The sequence below is a fragment of the Hylaeus anthracinus genome, unplaced genomic scaffold, assembly GCF_026225885.1.
Source record: "Hylaeus anthracinus isolate JK02 unplaced genomic scaffold, UHH_iyHylAnth1.0_haploid 11978, whole genome shotgun sequence".
Lineage (NCBI taxonomy): Eukaryota > Metazoa > Arthropoda > Insecta > Hymenoptera > Colletidae > Hylaeus > Hylaeus anthracinus.
The window spans coordinates 3,965,457-3,983,615 of NW_026534326.1; the positions used below are offsets into that span (position 1 = coordinate 3,965,457).

General features: G+C 32.4%; 2 protein-coding genes across 8 annotated transcripts in view; one reads left to right on the forward strand and one right to left on the reverse strand.

The window, feature by feature from the left end:
* LOC128896830 (uncharacterized) overlaps positions 1 to 13,267 on the forward strand; it is a 204,818-nt gene extending 191,551 nt beyond the window's left edge. Inside the window, exons 26-32 of the mRNA XM_054160351.1 lie at positions 3,975 to 4,179; positions 6,103 to 6,361; positions 6,985 to 7,096; positions 7,224 to 7,346; positions 7,514 to 7,668; positions 8,271 to 8,350; positions 9,312 to 13,267. Of these exons, the coding sequence (XP_054016326.1) occupies positions 3,975 to 4,179; positions 6,103 to 6,361; positions 6,985 to 7,096; positions 7,224 to 7,346; positions 7,514 to 7,668; positions 8,271 to 8,350; positions 9,312 to 9,480 (1,103 nt within the window). The 3' untranslated portion in view covers positions 9,481 to 13,267. The remainder of the gene's footprint in view (positions 1 to 3,974; positions 4,180 to 6,102; positions 6,362 to 6,984; positions 7,097 to 7,223; positions 7,347 to 7,513; positions 7,669 to 8,270; positions 8,351 to 9,311) is intronic.
* Positions 13,268 to 13,503: 236 nt separating this feature from the next.
* Positions 13,504 to 18,159, reverse strand: part of LOC128896796 (A disintegrin and metalloproteinase with thrombospondin motifs 3-like) — a 33,812-nt gene continuing 29,156 nt past the window's right edge. For all 7 annotated transcript variants that reach the window (XM_054160270.1, XM_054160266.1, XM_054160272.1 and 4 more), the window contains 2 exons: positions 17,064 to 17,319; positions 13,504 to 16,159 (listed from right to left, as the gene is read on the reverse strand). In XM_054160270.1, the coding sequence (XP_054016245.1) occupies positions 15,845 to 16,159; positions 17,064 to 17,319 (571 nt within the window). In that variant the 3' untranslated portion in view covers positions 13,504 to 15,844. The remainder of the gene's footprint in view (positions 16,160 to 17,063; positions 17,320 to 18,159) is intronic.

Here is an 18,159-nt window from a genome sequence, read left to right on the forward strand (position 1 = left end):
AAACAGATTTTAAAAATATTGAAAATTGACGATTTCCACTCTTACGCGTATAAACAATTGCTTGTAAAATTTAAACTATTGAGGTACAAACGAAACGAAAGGCAGCACAAACAATTACAAACGATTCTAAAAAATAGGGAAAAAACAGATTTCAAAAATCTCAATGTCGTTTGCTGACCATTTTTTTTAAATTTTTTTTAATTATTAATTAACGAAGGTACAAACGAAACTGTTGTTACTACAATCACCTACAAACGAGTTACTATCATTTTCTACACAAAAATATTAATTTTTGAAAAATCGAGTTCGAGGTTCACATAAGTTAAAAATGTAATATAATTACATATAATTTTTGTACATAAATATAACAGTAGTTGTAGTATTAATAGCAGTTGAAATAGTACTTTGTGTTTTCAAAGCCGTGAAGCGATAAATCAACAGCGACCAACATACGGAAGATATTGATTAGCGAACCGCGTCACGAACAATGAAACGAGGCTCGTAATTTATGCGTTAATATCATTTGTCATTATGATACGCGCATAGGAATAACTGGGATGGACATTTCATTAGGGGCGACGTACATTTCGTATCGATACTAATCAAGAACCGATATCGGTGCTCGAAAACTCCATTAGGCTAGCATTGGCGCCGCATATGAATGAAAGCTTCGAATTGAATTTAGACGTTTCCACTTTTAGACGCATCTAAAGAATAGTTTTCTTTATCTTTTTCTAAAAAACTGACGTTAATCCTTTGGAAAACGTCATCGTTATTAAAATTGTCAAGGTTGAAGAATTTTTAATATTTTTATCAAAGCAAATCGATCTTTCAATTCAGCTCCAATTTCAGCTTCTTCAATTTTAAGTTATTAATTTTTTAAATCTATTTAAAGATTATGTTAAGCAGCGATTATACATTTTGCGAACGCTAAAAATATGTAATACATATACTACATGCCACTGTGAAAAATACGATGAGAAATGAAATATTTACGTTATTAAATTAATATATTAAATTATTTGTTTACATGATTTTATTTTATTTTTTAACGATGATATATAGCGTTTATAACAATATTAGAAAGTTTATACAATGGTAATCTTACGAAATTCGTTTGAATGATATAATATTACTTCGTATGACGATTGGTAAGAAATTAAAGATACTTAAGGTGCATAACAAGGCAAATCGGACGGTTTAAAAATTTTTTATTTATTTTCTTAATTTTTTGGTATTTTTTAGTACCCCTCGAGAGAAGCTTCCTGGTAAATTTTGAGATTCTTTTGATCACTGGTTCAAAAAATATCGAATTTTCAAGAAAACCACTCTTTTTTTTGTTTTATGCTCATAACTTTCTTAATAATGGTCGAAATTCAAGTTTCTATGTTTTCAAAATTATTGTTTCTAGATGGCCTTTACAGAAAGAAATAGAAAAAAAATGTTTAAAGCGTTTTTAATCGAGATTTTTGAATTTTAAGTATTCAATCGTGTTTATAAAATTGTGTGTATCCTTCGATTTTCTTAAAGATTTTTTATTTTACTGTTTTAAAAAAAACAATTGAATTTCGATCATTATTAAGAAAGTTATGAGCATTAAATCAACAAAATAGCGGCTTTTTTTTTTTTTTAAATTCGATATTTTTTTAACCAGTGATAAAAAAAATCTCAAAATTTAACAGGAAGTCTCTTTTGAGAGGTACTAAAAAAATACCAGAGAATTAAGAAAATAAAAAAAAAGTTTTTTTAACTCTCCGATTTGGCGTGGATTGTCCCCTAAAAATATCAAATTTTATTTCAAATTTAATGTAAATAGAATCATTTGTACTACATGATTTATATTAGACATCCAAATGCAATTTATTACCATGACAGATTTCCTAGTTTTGTATTGAATATTTAGAAAATTATCTCATCAAAGAAAAAACAGCTGGTATTAATTATATAAATTTTTAAATATTACACGCATGAGTGTAAATCATATTTAAATATATTAAAAAGCACTTCTAAATTCTAATTACTAATTCACTTAATGGTTAGTATGAACAGCATTAAACGTAACAAAATTAAATGTAACTGTACATTTACGTCTGTAATTAACTCCATGCATCTTGCAGTTACAATGGATTATAAAATCCATTGTAATTTTTCATAACAATGACATATGTATGTATACGGAAAATACATGTTCTCGACGTGCAAAATGTTGCTATAAATATACGATCACGCCTTGGGATCGTGCTTCACTAACTATAACATTATGAAAATGTCGCATAAACATCCGTGTGTCTGCGAACACTTGTTTCCTGACTTGGCAAACTTCTGACATTGCACTTTGACTGATGCAAAATTGTTTCATAAATATTATACCTATGCTCGATGAATAAATTTATGTGTACGTTTTGTATAAAATTTTATTTATTAATACAAGGAAAATATCACAGAAAATATATGCAATTATACATAGTATGGATAGAAGAAAACTAATTTCGTAGTCCAGAAATCTCTGGAACTCAATTTTCTGAATAAATTCATTTAGGAATTTTTGATTTAGGGAAGACCAGTTGCTATAATGTATGAGGTATTCATTGTAAAGGATTTTGTAGTGTTATTATATATTGTATATTATATCTATAATGTATAGTTATTATACAAGGTGGTTCACATAATTTGTGCACCTTTATAATTTCCAAAATATGGGTTGCACGAAAAAATATTACACACAAGAGTTACTTGCATTAGAAGGATACAGTATACAGGGTGTTCATAAAATGTTGGAGGTCCTTGAAAAGGGTGGTTCGGGAGTTGATTTGAAACAACTTTTTCCTTAGCGAAAATGTTGTCCAAGGCTTCGTTAGGGCGATATGAAGGGAAAACGCCGGACCAATCAGAGCGCGCGTATACCATTGGGGGGCGGTCGCCTAGCGCGTGGCCCACGCCTACCGCGGGCGCTCCACTGGCATCCTTGCGCTCTGATTGGTCCGGGGTTTTCTGTTAATATCTCCTCAACGAAGCCTCGAACAACATTTTCGCTAAGGAAAAAGTTGTTTCAAATCACCTCCCGAACCACCTCTTTCAAGGTATTACAACATTTTTGGGACACCCTGTATATACAGAGTGGAGGTAATTTGAAACAACTTTTTCCTTAGCGAAAATGTTCTCCGAGGCTTCGGTAAGGAGATATGAAGGGAAAACGCCGGACCAATCAGAGCGCGCGTATACCATTGGAGGGCGGTCGCCTAGCGCGTGGCCCACGCCTACCGCGGGCGCTCCACGGGCATCCTCGCGCTCTGATTGGTCCGGGGTTTTCTGTTAATATCTCCTCAACGAAGCCTCGGACAACATTTTCGCTAAGGAAAAAGTTGTTTCAAATCACCTCCCGAACCATCCCCTTTAAGGACCTCCGACATTTTTTGCACACCCTGTATACTGTATCCTTCTAATCCAAGTAACTCTTGTGTGTAATATTTTTTCGTGCAATCCATATTTTGGAAATTATAAGGTTGCACAAGTTGCGTGAACCACCCTGTATAATAATGATACATTATAGATATAATGTATAGTTTCTCTCCAACATACTTCAAGATCATTAAACATATATAATAAATTTGTACATAACAAAGCATCGAGTCCTATTAAATACCAATTTTGAATATTTGATCATCGATTTGCAAGGAACTTTTATTCCACAAGGAATTTTTATTTTATTTTTATTCCAAATGCTGATAATAATAATAATAATAATAATAATAATAATAATAATAATAAGTCTAATAGTAAGTCAGGGAACAGGCTTTGGCGGACATTTTCTTTCGTAACATTTTCTTTCACCAGTCGTTTCAGAGTTCATATAGATCGAGTCATAAGAAATATAACGTTGAGAAGAGGAGAATGTACTCGGGGAACGCCGAGATAAAAGAATCGAACGATATCGGCGATCATGTGAGCATAATAACGGAGTTTCTCTGTCGCAGAATCACCGAGGCGTTATGTGGAGGGCGAGGTGACGATTCACTATCGTTCACCAGTACGTACAGAGGCGAAGGAGCCATTAAGTGAGGAAGAACTCGCACGTCGAAGCGCAGAGAACATGCGACGCGTTTATCAAGAGGAACGTCGTCGCAAGTATCTTCAGGAACTTCATGACATCGATTCGCGACGTCACACTGACAACTTCATGTAAGTTTCAGAAATGATTAAAAGATTTTAATGTCAGGCGTAGAAATTAATTCTTTGCTTTTCTAAAATAAACTTAGCATTTAATTATTAATAGAAACGATGTAACTTCTAATTTTCCTTCAGCAACACATTCCAAGAGAAGATATATACAATAGTTGCAAAATTAAATATATTATAAAATGAGATTTTGGATTACAATCTTAGAATGAATAAAAATGTGAAAAAAGCGCTATTTATGAATAAAAATGTGAATTTATTCATATTCATATACACAAGTCCGCGTGATGGGAATTTATTCATATTCATATTTATGAATATGGACACCTCCATCTCTGCTTACAATAGATGCAGTACCAAATACATTATAAAATGATATTTTGGGTTATAATCTTTGATATATAAATTTATATACAAAAGGAACATGAAATGGGATACATAAGCTTCATCTGAATGTTACAAAATAACCAACGATCACTTATTGTGCAATTTTGTGACCTTGGAATGACGTTGATTTAAAAATTGCATTATGACTCAGATACTTTCACTTAGTAAACTAGTAGGTTTTATAACAACAGCAACAAGCGACAGTTATATAAATGAGCATTCATAATGTTCATGTTCATCTATTTCCATCTAGTTCGTCGAGTCAAGACCATGTTTTCATTTAACACCGAAGTTACATAGCATAGTAGGTTCCTGAATTCGTCGCAATATTATCTACAAAACTGTCACGTTAAAGATCTATGTAGGGTTCATTTTAAAAAAAAAATCATGGGCCCTTCAATTAAACCACATTTTTTTACCATTTTTCATATTGCAATTTCGTGACGATTAAATACTAGTTTGTCTAAATTGTCTCTTGTTCGAAACATTTTTTTTCTCGGCTCTTTCCAGAGGTGTAACAATTGGGGGGCAAGTGGGGGTACCAAATGGCGCAAAATAGTTTTGAAATTCCCATGAAGTCAAATTGTACAAGGATAGTGCTCTATTTTTGAATAAGAAACTATTAGAAAAATCAAATTATACAGGGTGTCCTAAAAATGTTGGAGGTCCTTGAAAGAGGTGGTGCGGGAGGTGATTTGAAACAACTTTTTCCTTAGCGAAAATATTGTCTGAGGCTTCGTTACGGAGATATTAACAGAAAACGCCGGACCAATCAAACGCTAAGCGACCTCCCTCCGCCGGCATCCTCGCGCTCTGATTGGTGCGGGGTTTTCTCTTAATATTTCCTTAACGAAGCCTCGGACAACATTTTCGCTAAGGAAAAAGTTGTTTCAAATCACCTCCCGAACCACTCCTTCCAAGGACTTCCAACATTCTTGGGACACTCTGTATGTCTCACACAAGCCGTAAAACTTGTTCATAAAGAATAATGGATAATTGCATACTCAAAAACATAAAACGGAGAATCACTATCACGTTTGCAGGAATAATTTACAAATAATTAATTAACATTAATTAATCCCACAATATTATCTGTATTATCAAATTTATTGAAATGCCCCCGGGCGCCAAATTACCCGTGCTACGCCCCTGGCTCTTTCCAACTCTTCAAAAAATCGTAGAGACTGATTCGTTTCAAAAAAATAAGCTTACACAGACCAAAACTTAACACGTTTATTATTATTCTCATATATAACCATAAAATACAGAAATATTCGCCAACATTGTATAGTGTTAGGAAATATATCGACAACGGCTTGGATCGTCGATTGTTTTTTATTGTTCCTTATGCGTTTTATGCGTACGATCGCGGCAATAGTCGAAGTTCATTTATATATATATATATCTTCACGTAAATAAATACTTACTTTATACAGTGCAAACCGCGCGTGAACAGTTCAGTTATACCATAACACACGAAGTAAATTTGACATATAGCTTCATTTTCATTTTCTTTACTAAAACTTTTGTTTATTCCAGACCATCGCAGAAGTCGCCGATCCCTTTGAACCGTTACGACGACTTCGTGGACGACCTGAGCCACAGAAGTAGATCGCAGGAGCAAACGCCGGAACCACGGCTGGTAGCGAGAGCGCTTTACAACTTTATCGGTCAATCCTCGCGGGAATTGAACTTCCGTCGCGGTGACATAATATTTGTCCGTCGCCAGGTGGACAAGAACTGGTACGAGGGGGAACACAATGCTATGATCGGACTGTTTCCATCGAATTACGTCGAGGTAATACCTGATAGCAGAGTATTGATGTTGTTAGTACTCCTTCTGTCTTTACGTACGTACAGTGAGTCACAAAATTATTGAAGAAACAGAAAGAAATACACAGAAAGAAACAGGGATATGAACGATAAAAGAAGTAGTAAAAGATCTTTCGGGGTCTTTTATTTAGGAAATATAATATTTAATGTACGAATTTGTGAAACTATGGAAAAAGCAATGATAATATTTATAAGAATTGTACGGGAATATTTGTTATATAGTTAGCAAAAAGTTATAAGTATACCGCCTTAATCATCAGACTTAAATCTAGTTGGAATGGATAAAAGAAAATATGGAACACATTTAATTATAGTAAGATAAATTGTTGGATGGAATAATACACAAGATTATTTAAAAGAGATAATAAAACCAATGGCAATGAGACTTTTCGAAATAGTAAAACAAGGAGATGGAGTAAATACTCTCTAGAAGAAAGTGAAGTAACACTGCGTTATGGTTGGCAAGGGAATAGCCTTCTAACATCGAATTTGACAAAAAAGTTTCTGTTTTCTCTAATTTTTCTATCATTTTCTATAATTAGTATTTTATTTATACCACCAAATATACACCATTTTGTTATGTTACAGATTTTACCATACGATGGCATGAGAACAACACCAAAGAAACCTTACGAAGGTCAAGCAAGAGCTAAATTCAACTTCGTCGCTCAGACCAATCTCGAACTTTCATTGGCCAAAGGTAACTACTTTATCTATCCATCTATGATAACAACTAAATTCCTGAAATACCAACGTCGTTACAAAGCTATCAATCTATAGTATTAATGTTTGAATAATCCATATACAACTCTGACAATTTCTTTCAGGAGAGTTCGTTGTCCTGACAAGGAGAGTGGATGAGAACTGGTATGAGGGACGTATTGGAAATCGAAAAGGAATATTCCCTATCTCTTACGTCGAAGTCATTACAGAACCTGGACACAGATCAGGTATAGTATTTTCACTATTGATACACTTACTTCTAATTCTAGACTCTAATAAAATTCTTTGCATGTCACGATGACAACATTTCTTAAAATAATTTTCTATCTGTTGATCATACGTAGTTCATCTATTTATATTTGCTATAAATGTAATAAATCTGTATTAATTACAGAAACTCCAGTTCAAAATAAACCAGTTGCCGCTCCAGCCGCGCACAGTCTCCTAGCAAACGGATCAGCTGGGGGAAAAATGAGCATGGGACATCATCACTACATGCCGTCCATACCAGTCAATATAAACACAACTCAGCCCCACTTCAATTCACTGGTTAGTGAAAGAATTTCTACAAAGAATTTCTATTATGTGCGATGTGGTATCCCTTAAACGCTTCATACGCGATACAATCTATTGTACAACAAGTTATACAACACGTTGTACGACGCGTTGAAATCATTTTTGTCTTTTCTTGATTACCCAAAATCCTTTTAATTGATGTATCAACCCTTTGCACTCAAATGCTTCCTCTGAGGGATCGTTGTAAATCTCGCAAATTTTATTAGCGATTAAGATAAAGTTGAGCACGTAAAATATACAAAAAATATAAATATATATATATGTATAAAGAATGGTATATGTACTGAGATATGTAGACAAAAATATGAACCATTAATATGAACCATAGGAAGGAAACATATTTGATATTTTCATAGTGGTGTTAACATTTAAAAGAAAGCACTAAGGAGCATCTGTATTAGAAAGTTGGGTGAGCACACGTTATGTGAAATGGTGCAAGTCTAAACAAAAAAGCCTAAAACTTAAATAAGCAAGCCTATAGAATGTAGCTCGAAAGAAAAGGACTTTTAACATTAGAACTACAAAGCCAAGAATGTTAATAATTTGTGTTACCCTCTGTTTTGTACAATTTGCAGCCAAGAATGGGAGGAAGCAAATTGCACGTGACGCAGCTCAACGAAGAATTGCACATCGATACACACTCCGAGCCGATACCGTAAGTTTTAATGTTTGTACTTACGAATATCTCAACACAATGTGTTAAGTTGTAGAAATGAAGGATCAGTCATTTGTTTGTACTTAAATCTAATAACATTTATTTAATATAAAGCTTATATCTAAATTACATAAAACTAGGTGGCAGCACCTTCTTCGATTCAATAGTTTATTTTAAGTGCATGGGTACAGTTTTCCAGTTTGCACTGTCTTTCTTTACAATTTTTACAATATGTATCTTAAATATCTGTCTATCCTTTTTGGCATCCTATATTATCTATCTATCTATATGTTAATTTTAACAAACATTATATAAACTGATATAAAAATTATATATGGTACTATGCGTATACCATATTATCTTTTGACTATTACGACAGTACTTATATCTACTCGCATACTTATATTTGTAATTTTATTATCACATTTTATATATAAGTAGACATATACATGTCTTTAAGCGTTAGAAAAATTATTTGTTTTAACAACAGCACCTTCTTAACTTAATCTTAAAATACAAATTTACCCTATATCCAACACAATGTACAAAAGATAATTAACAAAACAATTAACACATGAAATTTTGGAATATTAACTTGCAATACATGTCTCTTCGTCCCTGAAGTGCAACATTCTCATATTTTACAATGTCTATAATGCACACTTTAAATTTTATACTTCATAACACTCAAGTCGAGGACTGAGAAAATTAGTATTGCACAGTTTTACATCACCAATATAACAAATTTATGTATTATATATAATATCTATAATGCACACTTTAAATTTTATACTTCATAACACTCAAGTCGAGGACTGAGAAAATGAGTATTGCACAGTTTTAAATCACCAATATATAACAAATTTATTTATTATATATACATACCTGTCTTACAAACATAGTGTTAAAATTTAGAGATAACTAAATGCTAAAATGTTAACGTTTTTGATATGTTTTACAGATACCGAGCCCTGTACCCTTACAGACCTCAAAACGAAGACGAGCTGGAGTTAAAGGAAGGCGACACGGTGTACGTGATGGAGAAATGCGACGACGGTTGGTACGTAGGTTCTAGTCAGAGGACGGGTTACTTCGGCACGTTCCCTGGCAACTACGTGGAGAGATTGTGAGGAACAACGACGAGCCTCGTCGCTCCGCGTATCGAGCCGCATATTATGCTTTACCAAAGCGCTAAGTCGACCCATTAACATAGATGAAATTTAACGATAACGCGTCGATGATAAGGGACGAAGAAAACACACGTCACAACAGTCTTCCTTAACCGATATCGACGTCGACGTTGCTCCAATGATAAACGCAGTCACGCAACTCGACACGATGAACCTTATCGTCGAATTTACCAAAAACTTATCCTAAGGTTACGAATAACGTGTAAGTAGTGTACAATAACATTTACTTATTTATTATACCATTCACGAGGACAATTGCGTCGAGCGGACATAGGCGTTCGAGATTAGGAAGAGAATGGACAGCGTTCATTCGCGTTCTTTTTTAGACAAAATTTAAGGTTATTTCTCGCGAAACAGAAAAATTGTAAAATAGAGCATAACCTTAAGAGTTTGTTGAAAGCAATTGTTGAAAGCTAGCTCGTGAGAATATTCTGGTATGCTTGTTTGAAACGAAGAAGTTTCCGTCGGGCCTATTTTCGCTAGGGCCACCTATAGGCTACAGTAATCGAAGGGTCTGTCTGGTTTCACCAGCAACGAACAAAGTTATTCGTCCATTTAACCCTTTGCACTCGAGAGGTGACTCTCAGTCACCATTAGGTCTCACGCAGCAAATCTAAAATACCTAATGTTTCTTTAGGTTTCATTTCTTTGGAGCTCCAAGTGTTGATAAAATGATTGTTGATGAGGTAAAGGTGACCTTATTCTCAAATCTAAATAGCTTAGAATCCATGGCAATAGAATGTTAAGAAACATCTCGAGTTGCTGGCAGATACCAGAAAAAAAGGCCTCGAGTGCAAAGGGTTAAGTTAATTATTTAATCGGTCAGATGGCAAATGGACTGCAGATGTTTGCAGACGAAGAGAATTGTGTTCATTGAGAAGATGCTAGGAGGACGTCAACAATTTATAATAAATTTGTGTACCGCACAGATTACTAATATGGAACTATTCTTATGCGAATAGTATTTTTCGACATGAGACTCTTGTTGCAAACGAGTCATCATTGTCAAAAATTTCCAAACGAGGTGTTACAAGATTCGTTGGTTCAAAATTAATAATAATACTTTGTATTTTTGCAACTAAAACAAGTCATAAAAGATTTCACAACTTTCTAGTGAATATCTGACTCAATTTTCCAAATTTCTTAAGCATTCAAATACAATTACTTTGGTCTTCCTGGATTTTTAACTGAACACCATTATCTATGATGTATAAACAAACATTTAGCTTCGAACCTGGACCACACCAAACTTTAAGAATAAATTTCTTCATCGTTAGTGAAACTGGATACATACTTACATACCGCCTAAGTTTAAGATGAGCCAAAGATGTAAAGGTCTCGAGCATTTTGTCTTGAGTCAGCGTTAAACGATTGAATCCACGAACGTTTGTCTTGTTTCAATGTATCCAAGATGAGATATGCTTTTGTCAAGATTATTCCGAATCGAGAGGTTCACATTAAAAATGAAAAAGAAGAAATGAAACATAAACAAGAACCGTGAATTCGAATTCGAGGAACACGTTTCCTTCTGTGTTTGGTATTGTAGATAAATCAACCGCGCTGATTGTTACATTCGTGATTATCCAAATGTAAACGATTTATAATTGAAAGTTTGCCTTCCCAAATTAATATTTTTGTAAACATTATTTGTACCCAGAGTTATATATGAATTATATAATGTATAGAAGGTATACGTTTGTATATCTGTTATATGTAATTATATATAGTTATAATATATGAAAATGTAATTGTAGAGATATTTAATTACGTAATTATCTATGCACGTGTTAAAAGTACGTACACGTAAGGTTCACACTCGAGTCGTGTGTTCATATTAATCGTAACGAATTTAATGATTTTCGCCGATATAACGAAAACGAAACTGCGATCAGAAAATCGACTTATCACGATGTTTCGCCATCACGTTAAACGGTTAGGCTATCCCTGAACTTTCAGGGGAAAAAGACTAACGTGAATTTGGAAAGCAGACAATACTAATTACTATTGTAACTCCCTGCGACGAGAAAGGGAAAAACTGAGTACGTAATAAGGGCATTAATTCAACGAGTGCGACTAATAATCACAGGTCGATATTCCTTACACTGATTCTCGACTAAAACAAACGAGCTTCTAGTCAGGAGCGTACGACTCAACGACTTGTCGTGTATCGACATTTTTCTACGTGTAAAACACTCGTGTCGATCTGTAGTGCGTTTCAGAATTACAGGTACAATTATCGCTAGCTTTTCAAATTAACGAATTTCAAGTAACATACTTTTAGTTTAAATGTTTTTTTTTTTAAACATGTTTGGCACTTACTTTTATCGTTTAATTTCCTTGGATTGATAATCAGTAGACTGCGGATCTTTATGGAAAATAAAATCTTCGCGAACGTGCCTAGAAAAATTGAAGCTAAATGGGAATTTATTTTATTCTGTAAATATTATAACATGAACTTTACTTCCAATCTTTTTTATATTCTTGCATATTGTTTGCATTTTGTAGGATCTTGCACATTCAAATTTCCTATAAATGCATAATGATCCACAGTCTAATAATCAGGCTTCAAATAAATGAAATTCTCTAAGTAATCGCAAGGAATGTTTTACATTTAGTTTGAATAAACATAGGAAACTGCTTTAAATTAGTATGAATAATTAGCAATGAAAAGAAAGGATTTCGTGAGCAAAGAAACTAACAGACATGAATTTATAATATAAAATGTTACAAAATAGTATAGAATGCACTATTATTAAAAGTGTAAATAGTTAAAAGTGTAAATTGATCTGTCGCATGATATGGATTTCTGTATGAATTTGATCGATAGATCATTGTATAGTACAGTATGCGATACGTATACTTGTATAAACATACAAACTAAAAATTATGATTAGTTTTAAACTAGGATGGCACCGTACAAAGAACTAGTGAGTGCGTACTAATTTTATTGGATAGTAATTCGTAATTTGCAAAAAAAAATAGCCTGCAAAGTAGTAAAAAGTGTTTCATCTCTACGAAATAAACCATTTGTTGTCCCACGAGGATGTATTATTAACTTCTTGTTGAGTACTATTAAGTTATTTAGTTTGTGTGCATAAACTTCACACTGTTTTTCTAAATACAGTAAAAATTGAATGCTCCAGTCTTCTAAAATTAAAAGTAACAAAATTATATTTTGACTGATTTTGTCACGAGCTCTGTAATTCTCAATCATATCTAGCTTCCAATAGAGATATATTAAATTCATAAATAAAAATAATCTACGCTTAATAAAATATTCTTGTGTTTCTTTATTTTTGTTTTATGTTCTTTGTCTGATTGATTCGATACCTGTATTTCTGAAACAACCTTTGCGTACTTGCGTACATATCTTATGTTACGTGCATATCTTCGCTGATTTTGAGCAAATGTAATGTTCTCAAACGCAAATTCCTATAAGAGACAGTTTAAAGAAACCGATAAACGGAAGACAAGATAGAGTCGAGTCTTCCAAGTGTCCGAATAAGTTTCTTTGCTCCTCGTGGAGGTCGAAGAAGTGAATATGATAATATGGAACATCATATCGTACGAAGCAAAGTTCCATACTACCATCTTCCCTTCGATATTTATTAACGTGATTCGTCCTGCTTGATTTGAATTCGTTTTGCCAAATTTTTAACTCGCACCCCTAACAATGTTACTGTGTACTATACACTCGAAATTGAAATAAACATTAGCCTGTTATCAATGTCAGCAGCTTTTCTTAGCAAATAACTAATCCTATGTCTTAAATTTAAAAAGAAAAACAAAGATAAATTATGGTAAACACGTATTGGAGATCTTGAACGATATGTATTTTAAATATTTGTAATTTAAGATGGATAAATTCATTTGATCCATTGATTGACATAACTATGATTCAACACCTGAATTTGGTTAATATAAGTGATTAGGAAGGCTTACATCTTAAATCACCTAGTGCTACACTCTTGAAAACAGTTTTTATTTCACTGATCCTAATTCGTACATCCTTAAAACAACTTTTAATTTATACAAATCAGCAATCTTGAAATATTTTATAACGAAGATAGCTGAGAATAACAATAACTATATTTATATGATTTTATAATGATACCTATAATTAAAATCAAACATTTATTAATTATAAATGTATTCAGTTACCAATATTCTAATATTATTAAAATGTAAATTGAGAAATTTCGAACTAACGAACAGTTTGACCAAGTTATCTCTGTATAAAGGATTTAATTGCATTAAATTTAAAGAAAGAAAATAAAAAGCTTAATAACTTTCATTGCGTTATCATGCATTATCACGTTTGTCAATGTAGAGGGTATGAAACCTTTGAAAAATATTTTTATTATTCATTTTACGAACGAATATCGAATAAAAATATTGATAAGTTCTAAATAAATGTTAATTCGTGCAAAAGAATGTTCAAAAATATACTTTTACATATCTCCCCTTTCTTCCAGCAAGAATTCCAGATTCGACCCTGTATGAAAATAGCTGACGATACATGGGTTATTATTTATGCCACTATAAATGTTTTAATTGTCCCACAGTTTAAGTGTTAATTAATCATCAGAATGAATGGTTAATAAATTACAAATTACTTTTGAAATAGATTAAATCTAAAATTTTAAATTAAAAATGGACTCTAAAAGAATATCTAAATTTTTAGACGTATAAAGGATTAACATTCTTACAGTTATGATGAATTGTTTATAATCAGAGTGGATATACTCACGAATTATATGTATTTGTTGTGAAATATGAAACTGGTGGAAACATACAATTATACTATTTTGTTTGACACGGCATGTAAGAAAAATTAATTATATATAAATTCTATTATATTTGCACCTTGACCTTATTATTAAAGTAGGTATATAATACAAGACTTTTGAAATTGTTATTACAAGTAATTCTTTTCCTTTGATAATAGACAAAAACAATGCATCAACCTATTGATATTCGTTGAAAAGTGTACGAATAACTTCAAAATCGCATAACCCGTACAGACTTCTTTTTTCTTTCAAGTTACTTGTCAAACTGTGCGTTTTGCGATGGTTTGTTGTGTTTCATTTCCGAAAAAATCAGCGCAATTTAGGTAGCCTGTTAAGTAATCAAGTTTTAAAGAAAAAAGTGTTTAAGTGTTGAGGCATGGAAATGTGGCATTGACTCTCATCCATTTTGCATTAATTTTTTCTTAAAGTACAGTTAATTACCTAGAAAATGAGAAAATAATTGTCTGGAGACAATGGAAATTGAGGAAGTTATGCGCATTTGAAGAATGACAAAATTTTAATGAATAATTTTATTGCGTAGTATACAGAGTGGGCAAGTACTAGGTTGTCCCATAAGTTCCCGAACACTTGCTACCAATAAATCATTTTATAATAACTTTGTAATCAAACAATAATTATTCTTCAAAATAAATGCCATTGCTTCTAATAGTTTTCATCCATCTTTCTGCCAATTGGTCAATTCTGATTTGGATCAAATGTCATAAAGAATTTTAATGTAAAAAATTCAAGCATCAAGTGTATGGGAACTTATGGGACAACCTAGTAAGTGTAAGAAGCTATAATTTCGTTATCAGTACATTCAAAGAAAAATGTCAAGGGGAAAAGATGAGTGTACGATATTTGTCGGACCATGTTTCTTTTGCAAGTGCTATAGTGCATGTCTACTCGATAGTTGCATTATTTTTTTAAATAGAAATGGATATTTCTGTTTACATATATTTTGTTTACATTCATTCCTTTCATTATTCTATGTAAAAAAGTATTAGGGTAATGAAAAATATGCTCAAATGCTTCTTCATCACTTTCTACACATTTTATACAACACTATTAACTATTTTCATTACGTGATTAAGATAATCTCTGGTTATTACTGTACATTTGAGTCTGATCAGTGTACGAAGTGTTTATAACATTTCCACAAAGCGTTCCAGCATCTTCATTACAATTGTTTAAAATATCTTACTTTAACGAATTGTAACGCTTTACCCTAATACTTTTTCATGTTGAATAATGAAAGAATTCAATCGATGCGAATAAAAATATGCATTTTCATTTGAAAAGGAATGAAACTGGACACGTACTGTTGGACTTATATAAATGGTCATTGTCTAACAAATGTAGTACACTTTGAACAATTTATCTTTTAACTTTAACATTTCTTTCTAAATGTACTGATAATGAAAGTTATAGTTTATTACACTTGCTTGGCCTACACTGTGGTACAATTTCAGAAAAGAGCATGCAAAAGAGCATGTCAGCTGACAATGAAATAGTTAAGTCCGCAGGTTGCGTTCTTTAGAATCGAAGGTGCTAGGTAAATCCAGGTGTTTGTTTATCTCGCAAGAGCGACAACACCTTCTCCTGAATCCCGGGACGCTGCAATACTGTTTCAAGCTCGGTATAGAACAGAATCGATTCTTGTCTCGCCAGCAACGATATGGAAATTCGATGGCCCTCGTCGAGTGTCCTGTGCACGGACGTATTTCTGTCTTCACTACAGCACCATCGCAAGTGTAGAATGATTCTTTGTCCGGCGGAATGCATCTAGCTATCCGAGATTGGATGCCTTTCCCGTTACTCTTCGAGCACTGTAAAAATAAATCATCATTGGATCTGCAAGCTTCATAATCAGATTGCAGATTTTTATTTATTATTTATTTTATACTATTTTATGTATGTATGTATTATGTATTTCATTTTATTTATTTATTTTGTGTATGTATGTATTCTGTATTTTATTTTATTTATTTATTTTATGTATTTATATGAAATTTGAATGTACAAGAAGCTACAAAATGCACAGAGTATGCATTAATAATATACAAAATTATTGAAAGTAAAGTTCAAGTTATAATTTTGCAGAGTAAAATACATTCCTATGTAGATTCAATTTTTATAAGTACGTTTGAAAATATTTTATTTTGTAGGATTGTGTGAAGATCAGTAGGATAATTATAATTAAATCAGAGTGCATTAACAGGGTACACAATCCAAGTGTAACTTATTATAATAAGCTCAGTATACTGAACTGTGGATTTGATGTATTGCAGCTTATAAAAATTGAATCTAAATACAGTACGTTTGCAAATATTCTATTTTGTAGGATTGCATGAATATCAGTAGGATAATTATAATTAAATCAGAGTGCATTAACAGGGTACATAATCCAAGTGTAACTTATTATAATAAGCTCAGTATACTGAGCTGTGGATTTGATGTATTGCAACTTATAAAAATTGAATCTAAATACAGTACGTTTGCAAATATTCTATTTTGTAGGATTGCATGAATATCAGTAGGATAATTATAATTAATTCAGAGTGCATTAACAGGGTACATAATCCAAGTGTAACTTATTATAATAAGCTCAGTATACTGAGCTGTGGTTTTGATGTATTTATGGCATAAAGCAATAGTTGTGCATTATTTAAATAAAATTTTGTCGCTAATGTTAGATGTTTGAAGAATAAAGAAGAAAAAATTCTTTCTTACCGCAGACCAATCCGTGAAAATCCAACGACCAGGACAAGGAATCCTATTGCATTCTCTATTATTTACAGGCATTGTACTCGTTTTACATATTGACGGCTGTACCATTGTCCGATAAACTTCTAATTCATTGTGCTTGTTGACATTAGTCCCATTAAATTCGGATTGAACACAGTAAATTTGTCGCAGCTGAATACCGAAGCTTCCGCATGTAGCCGAGCATCCTTCCCAAGGACCGATTATCCATTTGAAACTGCACCTGTAATGAATATTCAAAAGATATTTGACCAACCTATTCGAAGAAATGAATATATGGAAGCTATGAAATAAAGTATAACAAATTATAAATTATAAAAATAGATTGAAATATTATGACGAAGCAGATCATGCAAATAAATTTACATTTATGTTCTATAACAATCGTGTTTTAATTAAAGTTTGATCTAAGTTCGGTAGTGTTATTGAAATGTTTAAACTAATTAATCTTTTTAATTTTTAAATATGTAATTTCTATCACTACTCGTATTTTCACTTATTGGATTATTTAAAGTTATTTTTCATTATTATTGTATTACATACTTTTGGCCTTAAACATAAACCAGAGAACGAAAAATGTTACCGATAGCGAATATATTACAATATGTTTACTAAATATAATTATAATGAAAATAAAAATAATCCGTGATACGTCAAATTTATTAATGCCGTTAGAAAAGCCCATTTTGTATTTGCAATTATTTATTTCGAATTTTTGAGTTCTGATATATATAGAATTAGTGACCTCAAAATCCCCCGTATGTCAAGTTTCATCAAATTCCTGTCACTTTTCACATTTTGTCTCGCCATATTGGATTCGCCATGTTGAATCTCTAAATTTTTAGTTCAGATTTGTAATCAGCGGTCCCAAAAACCCTTGTATATCAAGTTTGATCCAAATCAAGTCACTTTTCACATTTTGTTTCGCCATATTGAATCCGCCATGTTGAATCTCTAAATTTTGAGATGGCAGATCCAATATGGCGAAACAAAATGTGAAAAGTTACTCGATTTGGATCAAACTTGGTATGAAAGTGTTTTTGGGGTCGCTGATTACAAATCT